Genomic DNA, 20,918 nt, shown 5'->3' with positions numbered 1-20,918 from the left:
TTTCGAACAGCCAGGTCACAGTAGCTCATAGCAACAAGTTAGAATCTTGAGGGTGAATGGAGAGGATTATGATTCATGGAAAAATCTAAGTTGGAATGGCACCTAACGTGCAGATGAGAATCAGTTTGCAGCTACTGAAAGGGGAGAGGAGCAGACGAAGAATTTAAAACAGACAAAAAGAGCCAAACGGGCTCGGAGAAATGAAGTTTAAAGGATTAGATGTAGCTCCTGAATAAAAGCGAAAGTCCGACGTGGTTCCTTTAAAATGACTTCTCAGCGGCCTTTCCCTGTAGATGACTTCGGTATCTACTACGTCCTGTGAGCCCCTATCTACTACAGCTTTCTAGATAAGCTCTGTTCAGGGCAGAAGCCAAGGTCCAAGGAGTCAGAGGGCACATGCTGCATTTAGAAGGTTTCCCCAGGTGTGGCCTATGGGAGGTCCCCAGAGAAGGAAGGAAAGGTGTTATCTAATATCTAAGCAATAGAGACATGTGCTTCCTGAAGAGTGACAGCCCAGGGCCTTCTGTGACAGTACAAGTTGAGCACTTTCCCAACTGGCTAACTTAAGTAGAGGTGCTGAGGTGAGGCAGATGTCTCATGGAGGCCCACGTTTAGATACTGTGCATGGAAAGGAAAATCAGAAAGCACAAAGTTGCTGGGCTGCCTGGAGCAATATGACAAATGACAAAAGGAAGCCCTGGGCCAGGGTAGGAGCCCGGGGCCGGGGCAGAAGGAGCCCTTGGGACCTCAGTGCTCTTCTCTCTGTGTAGGCCTGGCCTAGCCAAACAGAGCTGTGAGAACATCCTAGATCAGCCACTTCTTTTAAAACAAATGTTGACATTTATTATTTAATCTGTGCCAGGTACCTTGAATCATTTAATTTAATCCTCACAACCCTATACGGCAGGTGGTATTATTATATTATAGATGATAAACAGGCATAAGAGCTCTTGAGTAGGTAAGTGGCAGAGTCAGAATTTAAACTGAGATGTATTTTTTATTAAATCTATCCTCTTACTATTTCTCCTTCTGACCCTCTAGGTGTGTGTGTAGTCTTAATGTGTGTGTGTGTATATATATATATATATATATATATATATATATGCTCTTAATATATGCTCTGGTGGCATAGTGGTTAAGCACTCAGCTGCTCGTGGGAGAAAGTTGTGGCAGTCTGCTTCTGTAAAGATTTACAGCCTTGGAAACCCTATGGGGCAGTTCTACTCTGTCCTAAAGGATCTCTATGAGTCGGAATTGACTCCACGGCTATGGATTTTATTACGCTTTTGATTTGTACATATGTTATATATATACATATATATAGATCTAACAAATTCTTCATCACAATCACCTTCACTTGCTGCATGTGCAGCTTTTAAATCATTGAAACAAGTCAAGCCTTTTCTTGCACTAAAGTCTATATAAGAGCCATATGCACCTGTTACTGACTTACAAATTTGACTTAAAGGCACAGTTACGAATGGATCCCATTCATAACCTGGGGACTGCTTGTATATAAATTCAAATAGCTTAGATAGACAGACAGTGCTGCTGTAACAGAAATACCACAAGTCGATGGCTTTAACAAAGATTTATTCTCTCATAGTCTAAGAGGCTAGAAGTTCAAATTTGGGGTGCCAGCTTCAGGGGAGGGCTTTCTCTCTCTGTCAGCTCTGGGGGAAGGTCCTTGTCATCAATTTTCTCCTGGTCTAGTAGCTTCTCAGCACGAAGACCCCGCCTGGGTCCAAATGATGCGCTCTACTCCTGAGTCTTCTTTCTTGGTGGTAATGAGGTCCCTCCCCTCTCTGCTTAATACTGTCTTTTGTATCTCAAAAGAGATTGACTAAAGATACAACATAATCCTATAGATTGAATCTTGCCTCATTAACGTAACTGCCTCTAATCCTGCTTCATTAACATCATAGAGATTAGGATTTACAACACATAGAATAATCACATCAGATGACAAAATGATGGATAACCACACAATAGTGGGAATCATGGCCTAGCCAAGTTGACATACATTTTTAGGGGACACAGTTCAATCCATAACAGATAGATACTCTTAATATATGCTACAGGCAGTCCCCGGGTTACAAACATCCAACTTGCAGACAACTTGTACTTGTCTTTTAGAGTTATGTAAATTTGACCTCATTTTGAAACAGGGCTTTGAACCAGTTTGGTCCAGTTTGACCGCCTGCTGAGAATCTGCATTTCCACTCAGATATACTGAATCAGAATCTACAGTTTAACAAGATCCCCGGGTGATTCTTATTTATATAGACTCTTATTTTAGAGATAAGAATCACCTGGGGAACTTGTTAAAATGCAGATTCTGACATAGGAATCACCTCAGAATCTTTTTAAAATGAAGATTCAGATTCAGTATACCTGGGGTGGAAAGGCAAATTCTCAGCAGGTGGTCGAACTGGACCAAACTGGTTCAAAGCCCCACTTTGAAACACTGAACCAACCCCTACTCGCAACAAATTCATCATCACAAATCACCTTCACTTGCTGTATGTGCAGCTTTTAAATCATTTTATATCATCAATAAGGCTAAATAAGAACCATATGCACCTGTTACTGACTTACAAATTTGACTTAAAGGCACAGTTAGGAATATATCTCGCTCATAACCTGGGGACTGCCTGTATATAAATCCAAATAACTTAGATATATACACAGAGAGACTGACCGACTGACAGTCTGACAGATAAGATATTCCCTCTTTCTATATACCACTACACACTCCTTAGACTGTTAGCAGGGGCCAATGACTAAACCATTTTGATACCTCATCTGTAAAATGGGATTTAAACTTAAAAATAATTGTACCTACCCCATAGATTTGTTGTAAGTATTAAATGGGAAAATGCATGTTAAACATTTAACAAAATGCTAGGCTCAATAAATGATAGCTATTGTTACAATTAACTACTAGCTATTATTATTGTTACTACTAACAATAATTTACTTGCCCAGCAAAAAAGGAAGGATTGCCTCATTTAATCTAATCCTCACCACCTAACTATAGTGGGAATGCTTGCATTTTAATCTATTCCTCACGACCTAACTATACATTGGGGATGTTTGCATTTTAATCTAACCCTCATGACCTAAGTATAGTGGGAATGTTTGCATTTTAATTAAATTCTCATGATCTAACTACAGTGGGAATATTTGTATTTTAATCTAATCCTTACAACCTAACCATAGTGGGAATGCTTGCATTTTTAGCCCAGCAACTCTGGGACTCTGAAAGGCAGATATTTTCTGTCCTCTGGCTTTGGTTTTAGGAAGAAACTTTTATCTCTGATTCACTTAGCTGCAGGAACTTGTTCAAAGAGTTTAAGAGAAAGTAATGCGAGTTTAGACTCCAAGTCGGAATACTACCGTCCTTGGTAGAGAAAGTGTTTGAGGGATGTCTTGTTAAGAACTCTTCTTTGTTTCGTAAGGTTGAGGGACTTATTTTCATTTGTACACATTTTGCTCCCTCAAAATGCCTTTCTTTCTTTCTATGTGACACCACAGCGCAGAATGTACAGATTACTATGATACCATCCCGGTTAATGAGGTTGATGAGGACCAGCCCCATTTCCAAGGTGTGACTGGTCTGCGAAACTTGGGCAACACGTGCTACATGAATGCCATCTTACAGTGTCTCTGCAGTATCTCGCCGCTGGTGGAATACTTCCTCTCTGGAAAGTACATTACTGCTCTTCAAAAGTAAGACCACTTGTGTTCCCTACAGCTCAGTCTCGATCCCAGCTTCCCTAGGTGAAGTTAGGGAAGGAACCATTTTGTGTCCCTCTTAAGGGCTAAAAAGTCAGTAAAGGCTGCAGCTACCCAAATAATACATCTAGGGTGTGTAAACAGAAAGGTCAACCAAGAAATGAACAAAGCTCCATTTTTGGTTTGATGCCTCATGCTCAAGTTTTTAGGTGCTTTCTTTTCATTAAACCAGCCAGAAACATGTCCTTTCCTTCTTCCAAGGAGTTGTGGTGAGGTTGCCACTGCTTTTGCCTACTTGATGACAGACATGTGGCTTGGAGACTCAGGCTGTGTCTCACCAGAAATATTTCGGTCAGCTCTGGGAAACCTCTACCCAGCATTTATGAAAAAGACACAGCAGGATGCGCAGGAATTCTTGATTTATGTCCTGAATGACCTTCATGAAGCGTTGAAAAAAGTAAGTGGAATAAACGGCCTTGAAATAGGATTGGCCTTCAGCTTCATCAGCTACTTTCATTTTTCAGTCATTCAGTAAACATGTACTACTGTGTGCCAAACACTGTGCTACTTGCTGGGGTACTACACAGAAGATTCAAGTTAGTGTTAAATTGTTTGTATTACCAAATTTAGCTAATCATCAGAATTATCTGGGAAGATTTTAAAACACAGATTCTCAGACCCTCACTGCAGTCTTACTGTCTTTTGGAAAAAGCTCACTTGCCATTGCCGGTGACTGTCCACATATGGGAACCACTAATCTTTAACCAGCTCCAACCCATGGCGACCCTATGCGTGTCAGAGTAGAAATGTGCTCCGTAGGTTCTCAACGGCTGCTGTTTCAGAAGTACGTCACCAAGACTTTCCTCTGAAGCACCTCTGGGTGGACATGAACATCCAACCTCTTGGTTAGCAGCCAAGCGTATTAACCGCTTGCACACCCAGGGTCTCCGCCACTAATAAAGCTCTTTGCAAGGACTTTTTTTTTTTTTTTTTTTTTACAGTGGAAATCACTTTTTTAAAATATAAATATACTCCTTATGAGAAATTTACAAATTAGACTGTCCGAGAACCTACAAACCCATTAAAATATTAAGCTTGGTATTAGGTTAAGGGGTAGACCTATACACTGCAAAGTTTATTCATACCAAACATGCCTAACCTGAGCTCTCCTTTAGAGTAGGACATACATTTGATAAAGCAAGAGAACCCCAGTTTCTAGGGGGTTTGTCTTTACTTACAAGACTTACTGCCTTCATCATTAGCCTAAGACCCACCCCCTGCAAATACACACGGCCTTTACTTTATGCAGCATCCTTGTGCTGATGTTAGCTCACCTCATATCCAGGAAATAGCGCAAGTGTCACAAATTATAGCCATTAATTATTCTCATTTTCAAGCCTCAATTCCAGTTTTCATTTGCACTAATTACAAGATATTCATAGCAGTTAGTACTTTTTTTTTTTTTTAGCTGGAAGGGAGGGTAAAATCCCAACCCAGTTAGTGATCAGTAAAAATCACTTAAGCCCTCATCTGCAGCTCATCTGAACTAAATAGCATTCTGGTTTCCTAGGCCAAACTTGGAAAGGGGGCATTCAATTACTCTCAGGGTGGAAGACCTTGGCAGCAAAGATGAGAAAAGTGAACAAACGTGGAACAGAGCGTCCAGTTCCAAATTAGAGTTGGCTGTGAAGCTAATGAGTCTTCAAAATGCATATTCTCCTGAGGCTGTAAAAATCACAAAAATTCATGGCATGTTCCATGAGATACTGTATGAGCTAGATTCAAACCAGACCTCAAGGCCAGTTAAATTAGGCTGTGTTGGGAATGTTAGATTTGCTCTTTTTAAAAATGTGTTTTCCAACAATAGGAGGAGAACATAACCGGAAGGGGTCAGAGGAAAGACCAAGTTCCATTATTTTACCTCCAGGTCAGTCTGTAGTTCAGCAGCTTGCCCTTTTCCTCGGAAAAGCTGGCTCCAGGGCACTGGATTGCATTGTCACAGGCTGTCAGAGTCAGGGCACTATTATTCCTCACTTTCGCTTAATGAGGGACATATCTGAATTATCAGGGACTATGCAAAACACATCCTCTTCAGAAGATCTATTTATTGTCTGAATCCAAAACTAAGTGGTTTCTGATAGCAATGTATCATTCTGGCAGAAAAAAAAATTAATCATTCTGCTAAATTTATTTATTTTTTTAAATAACCAAAAGTTCATTTTGGGGGACTGGAGGAATTTGTCTCTTGATTCAGTGCCACCGAAGATCATATGAAAAAGGATCTACTCGAAGATGCTGCAGGAAGGTGATTGCCAGAGAGTCATCCATCATCACACGCCTGTTTGAAGGGCAGCTCAATTATGATGTCATCTGTCTGAAGTGTGAGAACTGCAGCTATAAGAATGAAGTCTTCACCGTCCTGTCCCTCCCCATTCCATCAGAGTATGAATGCTCTCTTCAGGTAGGATTCCATACTCCTGGATACTTCTTTTGTTCTACCCCCAACCGTGGATTTTCTCAGGGCTATTTCCTCCATGTTTTAGTATGAGGGGGCTTCTATATAACTAAAAATATTAAAAAAAAGTTGGAAGCCCAGGATGATGGCATTTGATTGAAAAGTGACCTGCCCCACCCATTGCCATCGAGTTGATCCTGACTCATAGCGACCCTATAGGACAGAGCAGAACTGCCCCATACGGTTTCCAAGACCGTAAGTCTTTATGGAAGCAAACTGCCACATCTTTCCCCCAAGGAGTGGCTGGTGGGTTCAAACTACCAACCTTTCAGTTAACAACTGAGCACTTAACCACTGGGCCAACAGGGCTCACTCTGAAAAGTAACATACTGGCCAAAAGTTACTTTTTAAATGTACTCAACAAAACAGACTTTTTGTAAAGTTGGAAATGTAGGCAGGATTAAAAAAAAAAAAAAAAAAATTGGTGCACATACAGGACATATCATTTCTTAAAAAAATGTATGGCTCTGTCTCACCCCAGAGGTCTGCAGCCCCAGATCAGGAATTGATATAAACAATTTTGACTTTTGGTCTTGAGCCTCTTACATTTTAGCCTAACGTGAAATGTGTTGCAATGGGAGAGTGGAGTCCAGTGCCTCAGCGTACCCCTCTATTTCTCTTCATCATAATGCCACAAGTTCACCTGTAAGGGGGCGGGGAGGATGGCAGTGGGAGGCAGGGAACAGTTAGGAGACAGGAAGCAGTACGTTTGCTGGCAGAATAATACAAATTTATGTATTTCTTCCTAATTTATGAAAGAACATCTACTGATAAAAGTTTTCACATAGCCATTTCCAAGGAATCAACTCATTGGCAATGGATTTATTTCCAAATTCCGGAATTGGAGAGTAGAATCCCACCACTTATTCAGGACTGGGCTTTGTTCTCAGCTCAAATTGCTAAAGATTGCCCCAAAGGAATTTCAAAGACTTTTTAAAGTGAGGTGCTGGCATGAGATCTTTGCTCATCTTTGCCTTTAGATTAATGGTTTGTGTAACTCAGTACCTGGCCACATTTAGGGTATCTCCTGGGAACCTGGGGTCTAATTTATCTCTGTCCTGTTGCCTCTATTACGGGCCACCCCAAAGACTGAGATATGACCATTTTTCAATCACCAGATCACTTTAGTAATGACAGGAATAACATAAAACAGCTGCCTGTTTTGGTTAGTGGAAATTGCAAGGTCACTATTATCCCAAAATCAACTAGAAACTTTAAAAGGCTGATTCAGAGATTATAAACGAGATGGCACTTGGATTCATTTCAGTAACCAAGTGAGAAGGAAACATCTCCTTTGCCAGGTAGAATTTCTAGCTGGCTCTCTAGGCATTTGTGACCCTGCTAACTCCTGGATTTGACCTGAAGAAAAACGAGGATTACAATTTTATGGCTGTTCCAAAATTCCAAATAGAGGCAACAGGTTCCACTTGATCCAACTTGGTCACCAAATGCTTTTTTTTCTCAATAGGACTGCCTCCAATGTTTTTTTCAGCAAGACACACTGACCTGGAATAACCAAATTCATTGCTCCTTTTGTGAAACCAAGCAAGAAACTGCTGTGAGGGCCAGTATTTCCAAAGCACCAAAAATAATTATTTTTCATTTAAAAAGGTATGGATCTTGGCATTTTTTAGGCAGATTTGAAGGTATGAAAAGGACATGAATGGGCTTAAAAGTTGGCCTAGCAAAACAGTTTACAAGACATATTTTCTTGTCAATTTGGGGGCAAATCAATGATTCTGAAAATAGAACATACTTAGGTCAGTTTAGTTTCTTCTTAGAAACAATAGTTGATGTCTAGTTGGAATATCCAGTGAAATCTTGCTGCCCTATTGTCTCAGCTCCATTCCCAGTTCCTCCAGCATCCAGGCAATGAGCTCTCTGCGATCTCAACTCCACATGGCTGCTTCTGACAGGGAGGAATGTTCAAGACCACACTGATAACTGGACAAAGTATAATTTAAGAATTACTTCATTCAAAGAAGTATACTTCAAAGCATCTCTCCTTTATGAGCTAAGAGGAAATCCAAAAAAGAAATACAGTGAGGGAAGGAGGAACAAGTTGTGGATCAAAAGCTAAGAATAAGCCAAGAACGAGGCCCTGCAATTGGCAGGAATAGTTTCTATTCTTTACTACCATCCCACCTCATTCTTGCTACAAATACACATATCAGCAGTTAAAAAAAGCTCACACACACACACACACACACACACGCTCACACACACACACACACACACACACACACACACACACACACACACACACACACACACACACACACACACACACACACACACACACACACACACACACACACACACACACACACACACACACACACACACACACACACACACACACACACACACACACACAGAGTTTACCTGCAGGACTCTCAGGAAAGCTGGGTTTAGTGAAGTGCCCTTGCACTGTGTTCTGTTGGGTTGGTATACCTCTCAGCCCGATTGTCTACGCTGACGTGAGACACAGTCTCAGGGTTATGCTGAAGCTTTCAACCTACACTTGGAAGGGGGGTGGGGTAGAATGGAAACTTCACAGGAGAATGAACATATAATAATAGCATTGAAGAATGAGTTTTGCAGGCAGAGAAGAGGGAGAAGGAACCAATATATGCATATTGCTATGTATGTTAACCCTGGAGACGTACTGGTTAAGTGCTATGGCTGCTAAACTGCTAACCAAAGGGTTGGGAGTTCGAATCCGCCAGGCGCTCCTTGGAAACACTATGGGACAGTTCTACTCTGTCCTATGGGTCGCTATGAGTCGGAATTGACTCAACGGCCCTGGGTTACGGTTATGTATGTTAATGTGGTGATGGGACAGAAGTAGTGATGAAGCTGTTAAGGCAGGTAAGAGCCTTGTGGGGAGTCTTATGTCACGTATTAAGACCTCTGGATTTTATCCTTTGGGCAGTAGTTAACTCATTGGAGGTCAGTGGTGTGACAGGTTTGAAAAGGGAACTCAAGTAGGTTCGTGGGTGGTTAGGAAAGAGGAGAGCCTGGAGATGGGGAGAATAATTAGGATGCCGTTGCAAGAGTCTAAATAAGAGAAGATGGCCTGGGCTATGATAGTAACAGTGGAGACGGGAAGAATAGGATGGATTCAAGAAGTTTTTGGGAGACAGAACTAGAATCAAGTGGATGTGAGTGGTTACTCTTTGGATGGCAGTGAGGAGGTTGGGGAAGTGAAGGAATAGACATAGAGGGTGACTCCAGGGTTTCCAAGACTGACTGCATGACATAAAGGACATTGTATCACAAATGTAGGCAAGTCATCTATTAGCCAGGGGTACCAAACGCTGGTCACTGGATTGATGACTGATTATCAACTCACTTCAAGTGCTTTTAAAAAAATAGATTCCCTGCCCCTACCCTTGGATATTCTCATCTCCTAGGTCCACAGTGGGATATAAGCATCACTTTTTCTTGTTAAATGTTTTCCCAGGTTTTTATTTTAAAAAAATTCAAATCTACCAAAAAATTGAAAGAAAATATAATACCCATACACCCTTTACCTAGACTCTTCAACAATCAGTAATGCTGCCACATTTCCTTTCCCTCCTTCTGCCTCTGCCTCTCCCTCCCTTCTATTTTTTTAGCTGAACCATTTGAAGATGGAGACACCATCGCACTTCATGTTGAAATACTTCAGCATGCATCACCTGAAAATAAAGACATTCTCCTACACGATCACAGTACTATTATCATTCCCTACAATATTTAATGATTTCACATCACATGAGATAGGGTCCATATACATTTCCCCTCTCTGAAAAATATATTTTAAGACTTTTTTTTTTCAATCTAGGATCCAGTCAAGGGCCATGCATTCCATTCGGTTATCCCTTTTAATCCAAAACATCCCCTTTCATTTTTAACAGCATTATTAATATAATTCATGTACCATACAATTCACCCAATTAAAGTATACAATTCCAATAGTTTTTAGTATATTCACAGATAAGTGTAACCATCATCAGAGTCAATTTTGGAACATTTTCATCACCTCAAAATGAAACCTTGTACCCTTTAGCTACCACCCCCCACCTTTCTACCCCTCCTCACCCCTCAGGCCTAAGCAATCTACTTTCTGTCTCTATGGATGAAACCATATACTAGGTTGGCTTTTGTGACTGGTTTTTGAGGTTCATCCAAGTGGTAGCATGTATCAGTACTCCATTTCTTTTTATGACTGAATAATATTCCACTGTACGGATATACCACATTGTTTATCCACTCATCTATTTCTGGATATATGGGTTGTTTTCACGCTTTATCTATTGTGAATAATGCTGCTATGAATATCCATAAATAGTAACTGTTTTATTCCATTAGTTTTGGAGAGCAAGGTTTCTTACTTTCTGGCACATTCATGTCTCAGGCTCACCTATTCATTTCCTTGCCACAGAACTAAACCAGCATTTCTCCAAAATGAGCACGATTATTAAAAAAAAAAAAAAACTCACTGGGTGATTCTGATATAAGCTCAGATGTGTAGACCACTGAGCTATATAGCCAGTACAGAATGTGGCAAGATTTTCACAAAATTTTCTTATTAAAACCCCAGAGCTTGAAAATGGGACACAAGAAAACGTGCTGAAATCAAGATGAGGAAAAAAGCTGAGCCAGTTTGGGTAGAATAAATAGTATCAGCTGAAGTGAAAGCCTCAGTGTGGTTTCCACTTCTCTCTTGCTTTTGTCTTGGTTAGCCCTTTATCTTTTTCCCACTGCCCAGCTTGAATCTACACTGTCTCACTCCCTGATCCAAGCTCCTGGCCCAGTCCAGTCTCTGTTTTGGTGAGGCATGTGGATGTGGGATTTCTAAGTATATTTACACAAGAAAAAAAAAGTTATATTTGTATAGGTCTGCACCAAATAATCTTTCCAAGAAATTACTCTTAACTGTATTTGGAATTTGTCAAGGTTTGTGGACTTCATTCGTGAGTGGTTCACAAACTTATTTTGTATTTCACACATTTATCCCCCAGGTTTGACGTTCAGGGCACAATGAAAAGAAAACTGAGAACACATATCCATTACCCACTCACCAACTTGGACCTCACTCCCTACATTTGTCCAATTTTTCGGAAACATCCTAAATACAGCCTCTGTGCAGTGGTGGTGAGTAGAATACTAGAACTGTTAAAAATTACACAATTTTAAAGAACACTTTAGAATTATCTGCTTAAATAATACCTACTCCTTCCTCCTTCCACCTCTCCCTGACTTCTCCTCTTCCCGCCTTTTAAAAACAAAATGGAGCCTGTAAGCTCCTTGTTTTTGATCTGGAACATTAGAGCCAGGAAAGAGTAAAACATGAAATGTCTATACAATTCTTGCTGATTTTCCTATTATGTTGCCTTTCCCTCTCTTATTATAAACCAAAAACCAAACTCATTGCCATTGAGTTGATTCTGACTCATAGTAGAACTGCCACATACGGTTTCCAAGGCTGTATTTACGGAAGCAGAGTGCCACATCTTTCTCCCCCAGAGTGAGTGGCTGGTGGGTTTGCTGCTGACTTTTTGGTTAACAGCTAAGTGCTTAATCATGCACCACCAGGGCTCCTCTCTCTTATTATAAAAACCCATTGCCACTGAGCCGATTCCAACTCATAGCGACCCCATTGGACAGAGCAGAACTGCCCCTTGAGTTTCCAAGGAGTGGCTGGTTAGCAGCCAAGCTCTTTACCACTGAGACAAAAGGGCTCCTCTTATTATAGTTCTTTATAAATCCTGGATATGTATATTTTAATGATCTTCCCCCATTCTGTGGCTTGATTTTTCCCTCTTTTAACTGTGACTTTTTGATAAACGAAGTTCTTAACTTTAATGTCGTCCATCTTATTTTTTTCCTTTATGATTTGGGTTTTTGTGTTGTTTAAGAAACCATTGTCTACCCCAAGAATATGAAGACATTCACCCATGTTTAAGTTTTAAAAATATTTTTTCTAGAAAACTGTTCATTTTTTATTTTCAAATTTGTTGGTATCAAGTTGCTCATTATGTCGATATTTTAAAATCTCTATTGTATTCTTAGTTCTCCCTTTGTTCACTCTTAATATTATCTGTGTCTAACCCCTTTTTTTTCTTGTTTGATTTTGCCGAATGTTTATTCTTTTAGTGATCTGAAAGAACTTGCTTGTGGTTTGTTGATTTTATTATTTGTGTTATATTTCATTAATTTTTGCCTTTATTTCCTTTGTTCTACTTTCTTTGAGTTTACTGTTTTCATACACAATAAAATTCCAAACATGATTTTTTGGTTGTACTTTGTTACTGATTTCTAATTGCATTTTTGTTAGAAAATATGATTAGCATGTTATCCATTCTGTGGTTTATGTTGATACTTGCTTTGTGACCTAGGATTATGTGTGCTTGAAAATAATTTTTAAATTAGGTTTTTAGGGTTCTGCATGTCCTTTACATATATTTTTTAATGTTTAAATATTATGTACTGTTAATAAAGTTTTGCTTGCTTCTTTCAATTGGTAAATGAAAGATGGGTTAAAAGGTTGTGATTTTGTCAAATTCTTGTAGTAATTCTGTGACTTTTATTTATATATTTTGAAGCTATGTGTGCAACTTTATTTCTAGTGAATTGTTCCTTTTATCATTATGGTGGAATCTTCTATCCTTTATCATGCTTCTTTGATAAAGCTATGCCAGCTTTCTTTTGGATGATAGTTTGTTCTTTTTTAACCATTTTATTTCCTTTTTCTTTTAAATATCATTATGTGGTGTTTGATAAATACAAAAGAATGTATATAAGATATACAGGTGTCACACAACATAATAAACAAGTACCTGTGAAATCATCACCTAACTTAAGGACCTAAAAACCAGTATATGTCAGTATGCTCCTTTCTCAAATCCCTTGCCTTCTCTCCTGGAGATTACACTACCCTGAATTTAATGCTTACTATTCTCTTGACTTTTATACATATCCAATTAAAGATGACTGTATAATGAGCTCCTATACATCCATGGTTAAGAGCCACGGCTGCTAAACAAAAGGTCTGCAGTTTGGATACACTAGCTGCTTCTTGGGAACCCTATGGGGCAGTTCCATCTTGTCCTGTAGAGAGTCACTGTGAGTCGGAATTGACTCGATGGCAACAGGTTATATACATCCATTATCTAGCTTCGACCATTATCAACTCAACTATAATATTTACCCACTCCCTTCCGTGCACCATATTACTATGAAGACATTCTCAGATATCAATGCATCCCGTATGTTTCAATATAGTGTTTTACAGTTTATTCCTAAGTATATTATCTTATTCACTCAAAAAAGTTAGAATTTTTTTAATTTCCAAAAGTACGGGGACTTGGGGTATCTTTTTGTATTGGCTAATTTTATTGTGTTACATTGAAAGATTATGGTCTGTATGAAACTAATTATTGTACATTTGCTGAGACATATTTATTAGGAACCAAGTTTTTAATGTTCAAAAAAATAGGCTTGTATTGTTCAAAGCTGGTATTTTTCTAATTGATAGGTGAAAGAAATGTGTTGATATATTCCATTATGAAGGTTTGTTAGGTGCCGCCGAGCTGGTTCTGACTCATAGTGACCTTATGCACAACAGAATCAAACACTGCCCAGTCCTGCACCATCTTCACAATTGCTGCTATGTTTGAGCCCACTGTTGTAGCCACTGTGTCAATCCATCTTGTTGAGGGTCTTCCCCTTTTTCGCTGACCCTTTATTTTACCAAGCATGATGTTCTTCTCCAGGGACTGGTCCCTCCTGATAACATGTCCAAAGCATGTGAGATGAAGTTTTGCCATCCTCCCTTCTAAGGAGCATTCTGGCTGTACTTCTTCAAGACAGATTTGTTCGTTCTTCTGGCAGTTCATGGTATATTCAAAATTCTTCACCAACACTGTAATTAAAATGCACCAATTCTTCAGTTTTACTTATTCATTGTCCAGCTTCTGCATGCATTATGAGGCAGCTGAAATTACTCTGACTTGCATCAGGTACACCTTAGTTCTCAAGTGACATCTTTGCTTTTTAACACTTGAAAGGTCTTTTGCAGCAGATGTGCCCAATTTGTCATTTGATTTGACTGCTGCTTCCATGGGTGTTGATTGTGGATCCAAGTAAAATGAAATCATTGACAACTTCAATCTTTTCTGTTTATCATGATGTTGGTCCAGTTGTGAGGGTTTTGTATGTTGAGGTGTAATCCATACTGAAGGCTGCAGTCTTTGATCCTCATCAAGTGCTTTAAGTTCTCTTTGCTTCCAGCAAGCAAGCTTGTGTCATCTGCATATCACAGGTTGTTAATGAGTCTTCCTCCAATCCTGACACTGCATTCTTTTTCATATAGTCCAGGTTTTTATTTGCTCAGCATACAGACTAAATAAGTATGGTTAATTGATACAACCCTGAAGGTAATTCCTCAGAATTTCCTTATTCAGTTTTTTGTAAATCTATGGAAGTGCACAGCAGTTTGACATAATAACTTTTTGGTGACCTAAACATTTTTTTCATTATAAAGTGACTGTCATTGATAATGGTTTTTGTCTTAAAGTCCATCTTAGCTGATATTTATATAGCTACTCCAGCTTTCTTTTGGTAGTATCTGCCTACTGTATCTTTTTTACATCCATTTAAATTCAACCTTTTCCAAGTTCTGAATATTACACAGTGTAGAATATAGAGCTGGATTTTAATCCAATCTATCTTCGTCTGCTAAGTTTCATACATTTCCATATTGTTAACCATACCATGCCCATTGCTATCAAGTCGATTCCAACTCACAGTGACCCTATAGGACAGGGTAGAACTCCCCCATAGCGTTTCAAAGGAGCGCCTGGTGGATTCAAACTGCCGACCTTTTGGTTAGCAGGTGTAGCACTTAACCACTATACCACCAGGGTTTCTTCTATATGGTTAAACTAATAATAAATTTAGATTTATTTCTGTTATCTTTTGTACTTTTTGTCAACCTGATTAGTCATTCCTTCTGGCCCTCTTGCTTACTGCTAAATTGATAAAGTTTTCCCTGTATAACTTTGGAAGTTGTATATTTTAGATGCTTAAGCAATTACCCTTAAAACTTCAGTTTCCATACTTGCTTTAAAATCTAAAGTTAAATAATATTCCAATAGATACAAAGATAGCTACCACTGAGTAGACTTCACTCATGGCAACCTATGTACAAAAGAACCAGTGCCCACTCCTGCATCATCCTCATGATCGCTGGCATGTCCATCGCTGTGGCTATTGTGCCAATCCACCTCACCAACGGTCCCCCTCACCCTCAGTGGCCCTTCCCTCCACCAAACATGATGTCCTTCTCCAGTGATTGATCCCTACTGATGACGTGTCCAAAGCAAGTGAGCTGGACAATGTTCTGCTGTGATCCGTAAGGCTAATACTGGCTAATTTTTGGAAGTAGATCACCAGGCCTTTCTTTCTAGTCTGTCTTAAATCTGGAAGCTCTGCCGAAACCTGTCCAACACGGGTGACCCTGCTGGTATGTGAAGTATGAACGGCATAGCTTCCAGCACCTCAACACACAAGCCACCACAGTATGACAAAATGACATTTGGGTGGTGGAATATCCCTATACTCTTCTCCAAAACAAATGCAAGGATCTTAGAACACTTTAATTCTGAATGCCCACCCACATTATTGTGTTCCAGCATTATGACTTCATCTTTTTATATGCTTCCAAAGTAGGTATTATTCACCCTGGCTTTATACAGTTCATGTTGGTTTAAATTTGCCAGAATCTTTACCAATGTCTTTGCTCGTCATCCCCTTTTATATATCACTTCTTCCTTTACCTGGGTGGGACACGTCAGTAGAATTTTCAGTGAATGTATGGTATCCCAAATTCTTTTGGTCTTTGACTGAAAAAGTCTTTGGTTCACTTTAATTCATTTTGAATAATTTAACTAGCAATCAAATTTTAAACTAAGTTTTCTTTCATCATTTTGAAGCTATTACACTGTTTCTGATTTCCATGGTTGCCATTGAGATCTACCAACTGCTTGCAATTCTCTTATGGGTAATGTGTCTTCCTGATTGGTTTTAAGATTTTTCTCTTTGCCTTTGTTGCCTGTAGTTTTGTTTTTATCCTTTATTTGTTGCATTTCTTAAATCTGAAGATTCAGATCATTCATCATTTTTCAGCCATTATCACATTAAATATTGCTTCCATACTTGCTATTCTCTCCTTCTGGAACTAAGTGTCTGCATTAATTGCCAGAAATGGATGTTAGAAAGATGCTTCACTCTCTTCTACCATTGTATCAATGCTTTTTTTCTTTTTTATATGAAGTCATCAAAACTGAACATAATATTGAACTGTGGTCTAACCACTTCAGAACATCACTTCTTCATCTGGACATCATCCACCAGATGTTTTTTCTACAATCAAATTTCATCATGCTATTATGGGTACCATTTCATACATAATGATGCAAAAGCATGTCAGCCGAAGGCTACATGTCAAGGACCAGGACCAGGACATGTATCTTTTAAATTCCAGCTTTAGAATATATGTACAATATTTCTACAGTAATGGGACAGGTGAGGAAGACGGAGATCTAAGGAAACATTTCATAAGCACCTGTGTAATACAAGAGCTATCTGACAGTAATTGTGTAAGACAAGTCTTATTACCCCATTTTAAGAGATGAATTAGAATTTAGAAAGAGTAAATAATTTCCCTGAAATCATTGTGTATTAGAGCTGAATTCACAGTAGTAATTGACTATAAAAATCCAGTTGCCCTCCTCTGCACCAGGGGGTGGCAAACTTATTCTGTAAAAGGTCAACTAGTTAATATTTTAGGCTTTGCAAGCCATACAGTCCCTGTTGCAACTATTCAACTCTGCCTTGTAGCATGAAAGGAGCCGCTGACAAAATGTAAATGAATGAGCAGGGCTATGCTTAAGGAAAAGCTTTATTTAAGGACACTGACATTTGAATTTCACATAATTTTCATGTGTCACAAAATATTATTTTGATTTTTTTTCAACCATATAAAAACCATTAACTCACGGGCCATAAAAAAACAGGCAGCAGGCTAGATTTGGCCCATGGGTCATGGTCTGCCAACCCCTGCTCTACACATGCCCCTTCCAGGAAGTGAGGTTCTCCAAAGTTTTCACTTCTAGGACAAGGTTCTTATTTGGACCCTAAATGACTGAAGTGGTTGTTGTATACCCCTCAAGGTGAGCCACAGCAATGTACAGTTATTTAAATCTTTTTTCCCAGTGTTAAATATCTTTTTAATTCTTAATCTGACCTCAAAATTAAACTGTAAGTTCATTTAGGAAAGATGACTATTTTCTTGCTTATTTAAAAATTTCCTTTAATGCCTAACATGTTGTTGTTGTTAGCTGCTGTCAAGTTGATTCCAACTCATGGCAACGCAATGGGTTAACAGTCTACATATAGGAAGTGATCAGTAAGTTTAACTGATAAATGTTAGTCAGATGCTGCCAAATACTGTCCTATTTCATTTACAAATTCTGTTAAATAGTCAATGGGAATAATATACAAGCAGTTCCGGTGAATGAAAAGCAATATAGCAATTAGGCTATATATAAGATTTAGTTTAACAAAATTATCATTTCCCTTTAATTCGGTATAAGAGACAAGTATAAAAAGTACTTCTTTGCCTGCCTTTCTTGTTCTAACAGTTGAAGCAGTCACATATGAATACTAAGCCTGATATTCCTTCTTCCCACAGAACCACTTTGGTGACCTGGATGGTGGCCACTACACTGCTTTCTGCAGGAACTCAGTTACCCAGGCCTGGTATAGCTTTGATGACACACGAGTCAGTGAGATTCCAAACACTTCAGTGCAAACTGCTACAGCATATCTCCTGTTCTATAGCTGCCAGCCCTTTTCTATACCTATATAAAAACGCAAGAGCTAGGAAAATGCTTTCTGAAAACTGCAAAACAAGCAATCAGAAACTGGTAGCTAAGTTTTGCTTTGTCATTAAACTCTTGAAATTTACTTGCATCATTAATTTTAAGTCTTTCTAGCATATTATGCAACTTTTATAAAGTAAAAAACATGGGTCTGGCCCACTGAAAAGGTACTGTGAAAATAATGCAGCACTAATGGATGGGGGCCTTTAAACCACTGCAGATTTTGTACTGAGTTCAGACTTAGAATTCAGTGTTTATTAGGGTGGATTCCTATCATCAAATTTTTCATTACGATTATGTATACTCAACAAATTATTTTCCAAAGATACTTCAGGGAGCTGAACCAAAATAACTTTTGTTCAAATGGCTCTATGACCTTAAGAGTGTGATTTGAAAATATTTAATCGATAAAATCATTTAGTCAAGAAGCTACAAGTCTCTTAGACTAACTGCAGAACATGAGAAGTTCTCACCTTCACAATTTAAAACCCATCCTTTCATCCTTTCCCTAAGAGTCCACTAATGGTAACGTCTTTCAGGAGCACTTTTAGAATCTCATTTTTATATGGAGCATTTTAATGACTGTAGTAACTGAGTGCCCTGAGATAAAAAGTGAAGTCTAAGCTCCCCTACTCCTTTTAATGCATCACTTTGTGAAGACATGGCTCAAAATGTAGTTCACTTTGCAGTGATGCCTGACTCCTATTCCTTATCACTTCAATCCTAAGAACTCTACTACTCTTGATAAAGTGAATCTGGGTGCTCAGTTATTGCATCTTATTCTGACCTCAAATCTAGTAATTGTAAGTGTGACATGCAGTTCTGGTGTCCAGGTGAAATTACAATGGAATTGAGCCTTGATGCAACAGGATAAATGAACTAAATTTTAAATCAATGTTGCAGGGTAAAGTGTGTGTCTGTATAAGGGGTGTGTGTGTAAAATCTATGGGTCTAGTGTACTGTGTTTGATCATATAAAAATAAAGGCAGAACACTTATAGGGTTTTATTTTTCTCATTAAGATTTTAATGTAGGTGTAAATGAAATTCTCATTTAAAAAATTAAAGAAAAGTTTTCATTTATTTCTTAGAATAAAGTTTTAGTGCACAAATACAGTCCAAAGGCAACAGAAAAATAGCTTTGCCCTGTCATTTCCCTAAGAAAGCACTGCAGTTACTCACAATAGGTGGGAGAAAAAAAAAAAAAAAAGGCAATCCTCTTTGAGATCTAGGCTTCACAAAAGGACATGTTATACTATGTACATCAATTTGATATGCAAGTGTGCAATAAATATATACGCATACATTCCTACCTGCTTTATATCGTTCTATAGTATTCATAACTGATCAAGCTGGACATAGAAACGTGAAAAGGCTATACAATGAAAAGGAAAGGATACAATGGTTTTTAGACCAACAGAATAATAATGCTTAACTAGATAATTATTTTAACTTTGGAGCAGACTAAAAATGTTTTGAAATAAATGGTACCTTTAAGGGTTGCTTACTGCAATACTTGTTAGGTGTTATCAGTCAGTCTTTTGATATGAGCACTGACCTGAAATATAGTAACACAGCTCCCAGTGCCCTAGAATTTCTTTAAATGGCCAGCAAGAGCTTTCCAGTATCTTTGTAAGCATTTGAAGAGTTGTGCTGCTGAGGCTTTTAGAAGATAATTAGCTTACTACCTATTTCTCCTTATGTGGCTACATCAGTTACTCGTGGTCCCAATGAAGTATAAAAGAGAATATAAGCTGCTGAAGACTTCACAGAAGAAACAGAGATGTCAGAAACTTCGTGATCATCAAATTTAAACCACCGCTGTCTTGCTGCATTTTTACAATAGGCAGTGTAGTGGCCTCCATCCAGACCGCCGTAGTGATTCTGTGCCAAACAGAGAAAGCAATTCAAACTGAGTGATTTAAAATATGTCTATAATTTCAAAGCGTCATGATGTTCTTACTCTCCTATGAGTTTGCTTGGGAAAAAAAAAAGAAGTACTTAGTTCAATGAGATACTTACTGAAACAGAAAACAAGCTGTATTTCTTCAAATTGTTCTTTGGACCAATAACATACTGTGACAAATCAAGATTTTCTAATGGGAAGTCCACAGATGTCTGTAATTTTTGCTTCCACCTCCCATCATAGGAAAAACTGCAGAGCAAAACATCACAGTGATGACACTGATAGACCAAAGACATCAGAATGAACCCTTATTCTTTGTCTAACTACCAGGATTTTAGCCATTTCAAATACATGGACTCAGAATTTTAATAGTGGAGGGACCTGTTATAGACATTCAGTTTCATTTCTATTTTACAAACGAGCAAAGTGAGACCCATGGATATTAAATGACTTGCCCAAGGGTGAACAGCTAGAGTGGCAGAGTCTTCCACAAAGGTAAGGAGTTGTGAAGATGTTCTTCAAAAACTCACATGTCTATAATGCTAATCACCACAAGTAAACAGAGGAAAGACCGAGTACTGGTCTAGATTTAAGCTTGTGCTTTTGGGGGAAACAGAGTCAGAAACTGCAAGCAGATAGATAAATGACAGGAATGGTGGCATCCCATTATTCCAGCAAACTCTGCTCCTTTTAGACAACAAAATATTGGCATTTTTGTTGGTACAGTTGTTTCAGAATTTTTTTTTTTTTAAATCTGAATTGTGAACATTTATATTTTTAGATATTCCTCAAGAGTAATATGCAGCATTGAACTTTTAAGGGAACAAA

At 38.6% G+C, this 20,918-nt stretch overlaps 2 protein-coding genes across 6 annotated transcripts in view; one reads left to right on the top strand and one right to left on the bottom strand.

Annotated features, from left to right (window-relative positions):
• Positions 1-265: 265 nt before the first annotated feature.
• USP50 (ubiquitin specific peptidase 50) lies at positions 266-18,173 on the top strand. The gene is made up of 7 exons (XM_049904976.1): positions 266-318; positions 3,538-3,732; positions 4,000-4,195; positions 5,993-6,199; positions 7,722-7,864; positions 11,263-11,395; positions 17,997-18,173. The coding sequence occupies exons 1-7, from the start codon at positions 266-268 to the stop codon at positions 18,171-18,173; spliced, it is 1,104 nt and encodes a 367-aa protein (XP_049760933.1).
• The window catches only part of USP8 (ubiquitin specific peptidase 8), a 98,131-nt gene continuing 95,319 nt past the window's right edge, over positions 18,107-20,918 (bottom strand). For all 5 annotated transcript variants that reach the window (XM_049904957.1, XM_049904958.1, XM_049904956.1 and 2 more), the window contains 2 exons: positions 20,207-20,339; positions 18,107-20,068 (listed from right to left, as the gene is read on the bottom strand). In XM_049904957.1, coding sequence (XP_049760914.1) covers positions 19,883-20,068; positions 20,207-20,339 — 319 coding nt within the window. In that variant the 3' untranslated portion in view covers positions 18,107-19,882. The remainder of the gene's footprint in view (positions 20,069-20,206; positions 20,340-20,918) is intronic.

Source organism: Elephas maximus, chromosome 12 (genome assembly GCF_024166365.1).
Source record: "Elephas maximus indicus isolate mEleMax1 chromosome 12, mEleMax1 primary haplotype, whole genome shotgun sequence".
Classification (NCBI taxonomy): domain Eukaryota; kingdom Metazoa; phylum Chordata; class Mammalia; order Proboscidea; family Elephantidae; genus Elephas; species Elephas maximus.
Note: the sequence above shows the minus strand (reverse complement) of the source record. Positions and strands in the feature narration are given on the sequence as shown.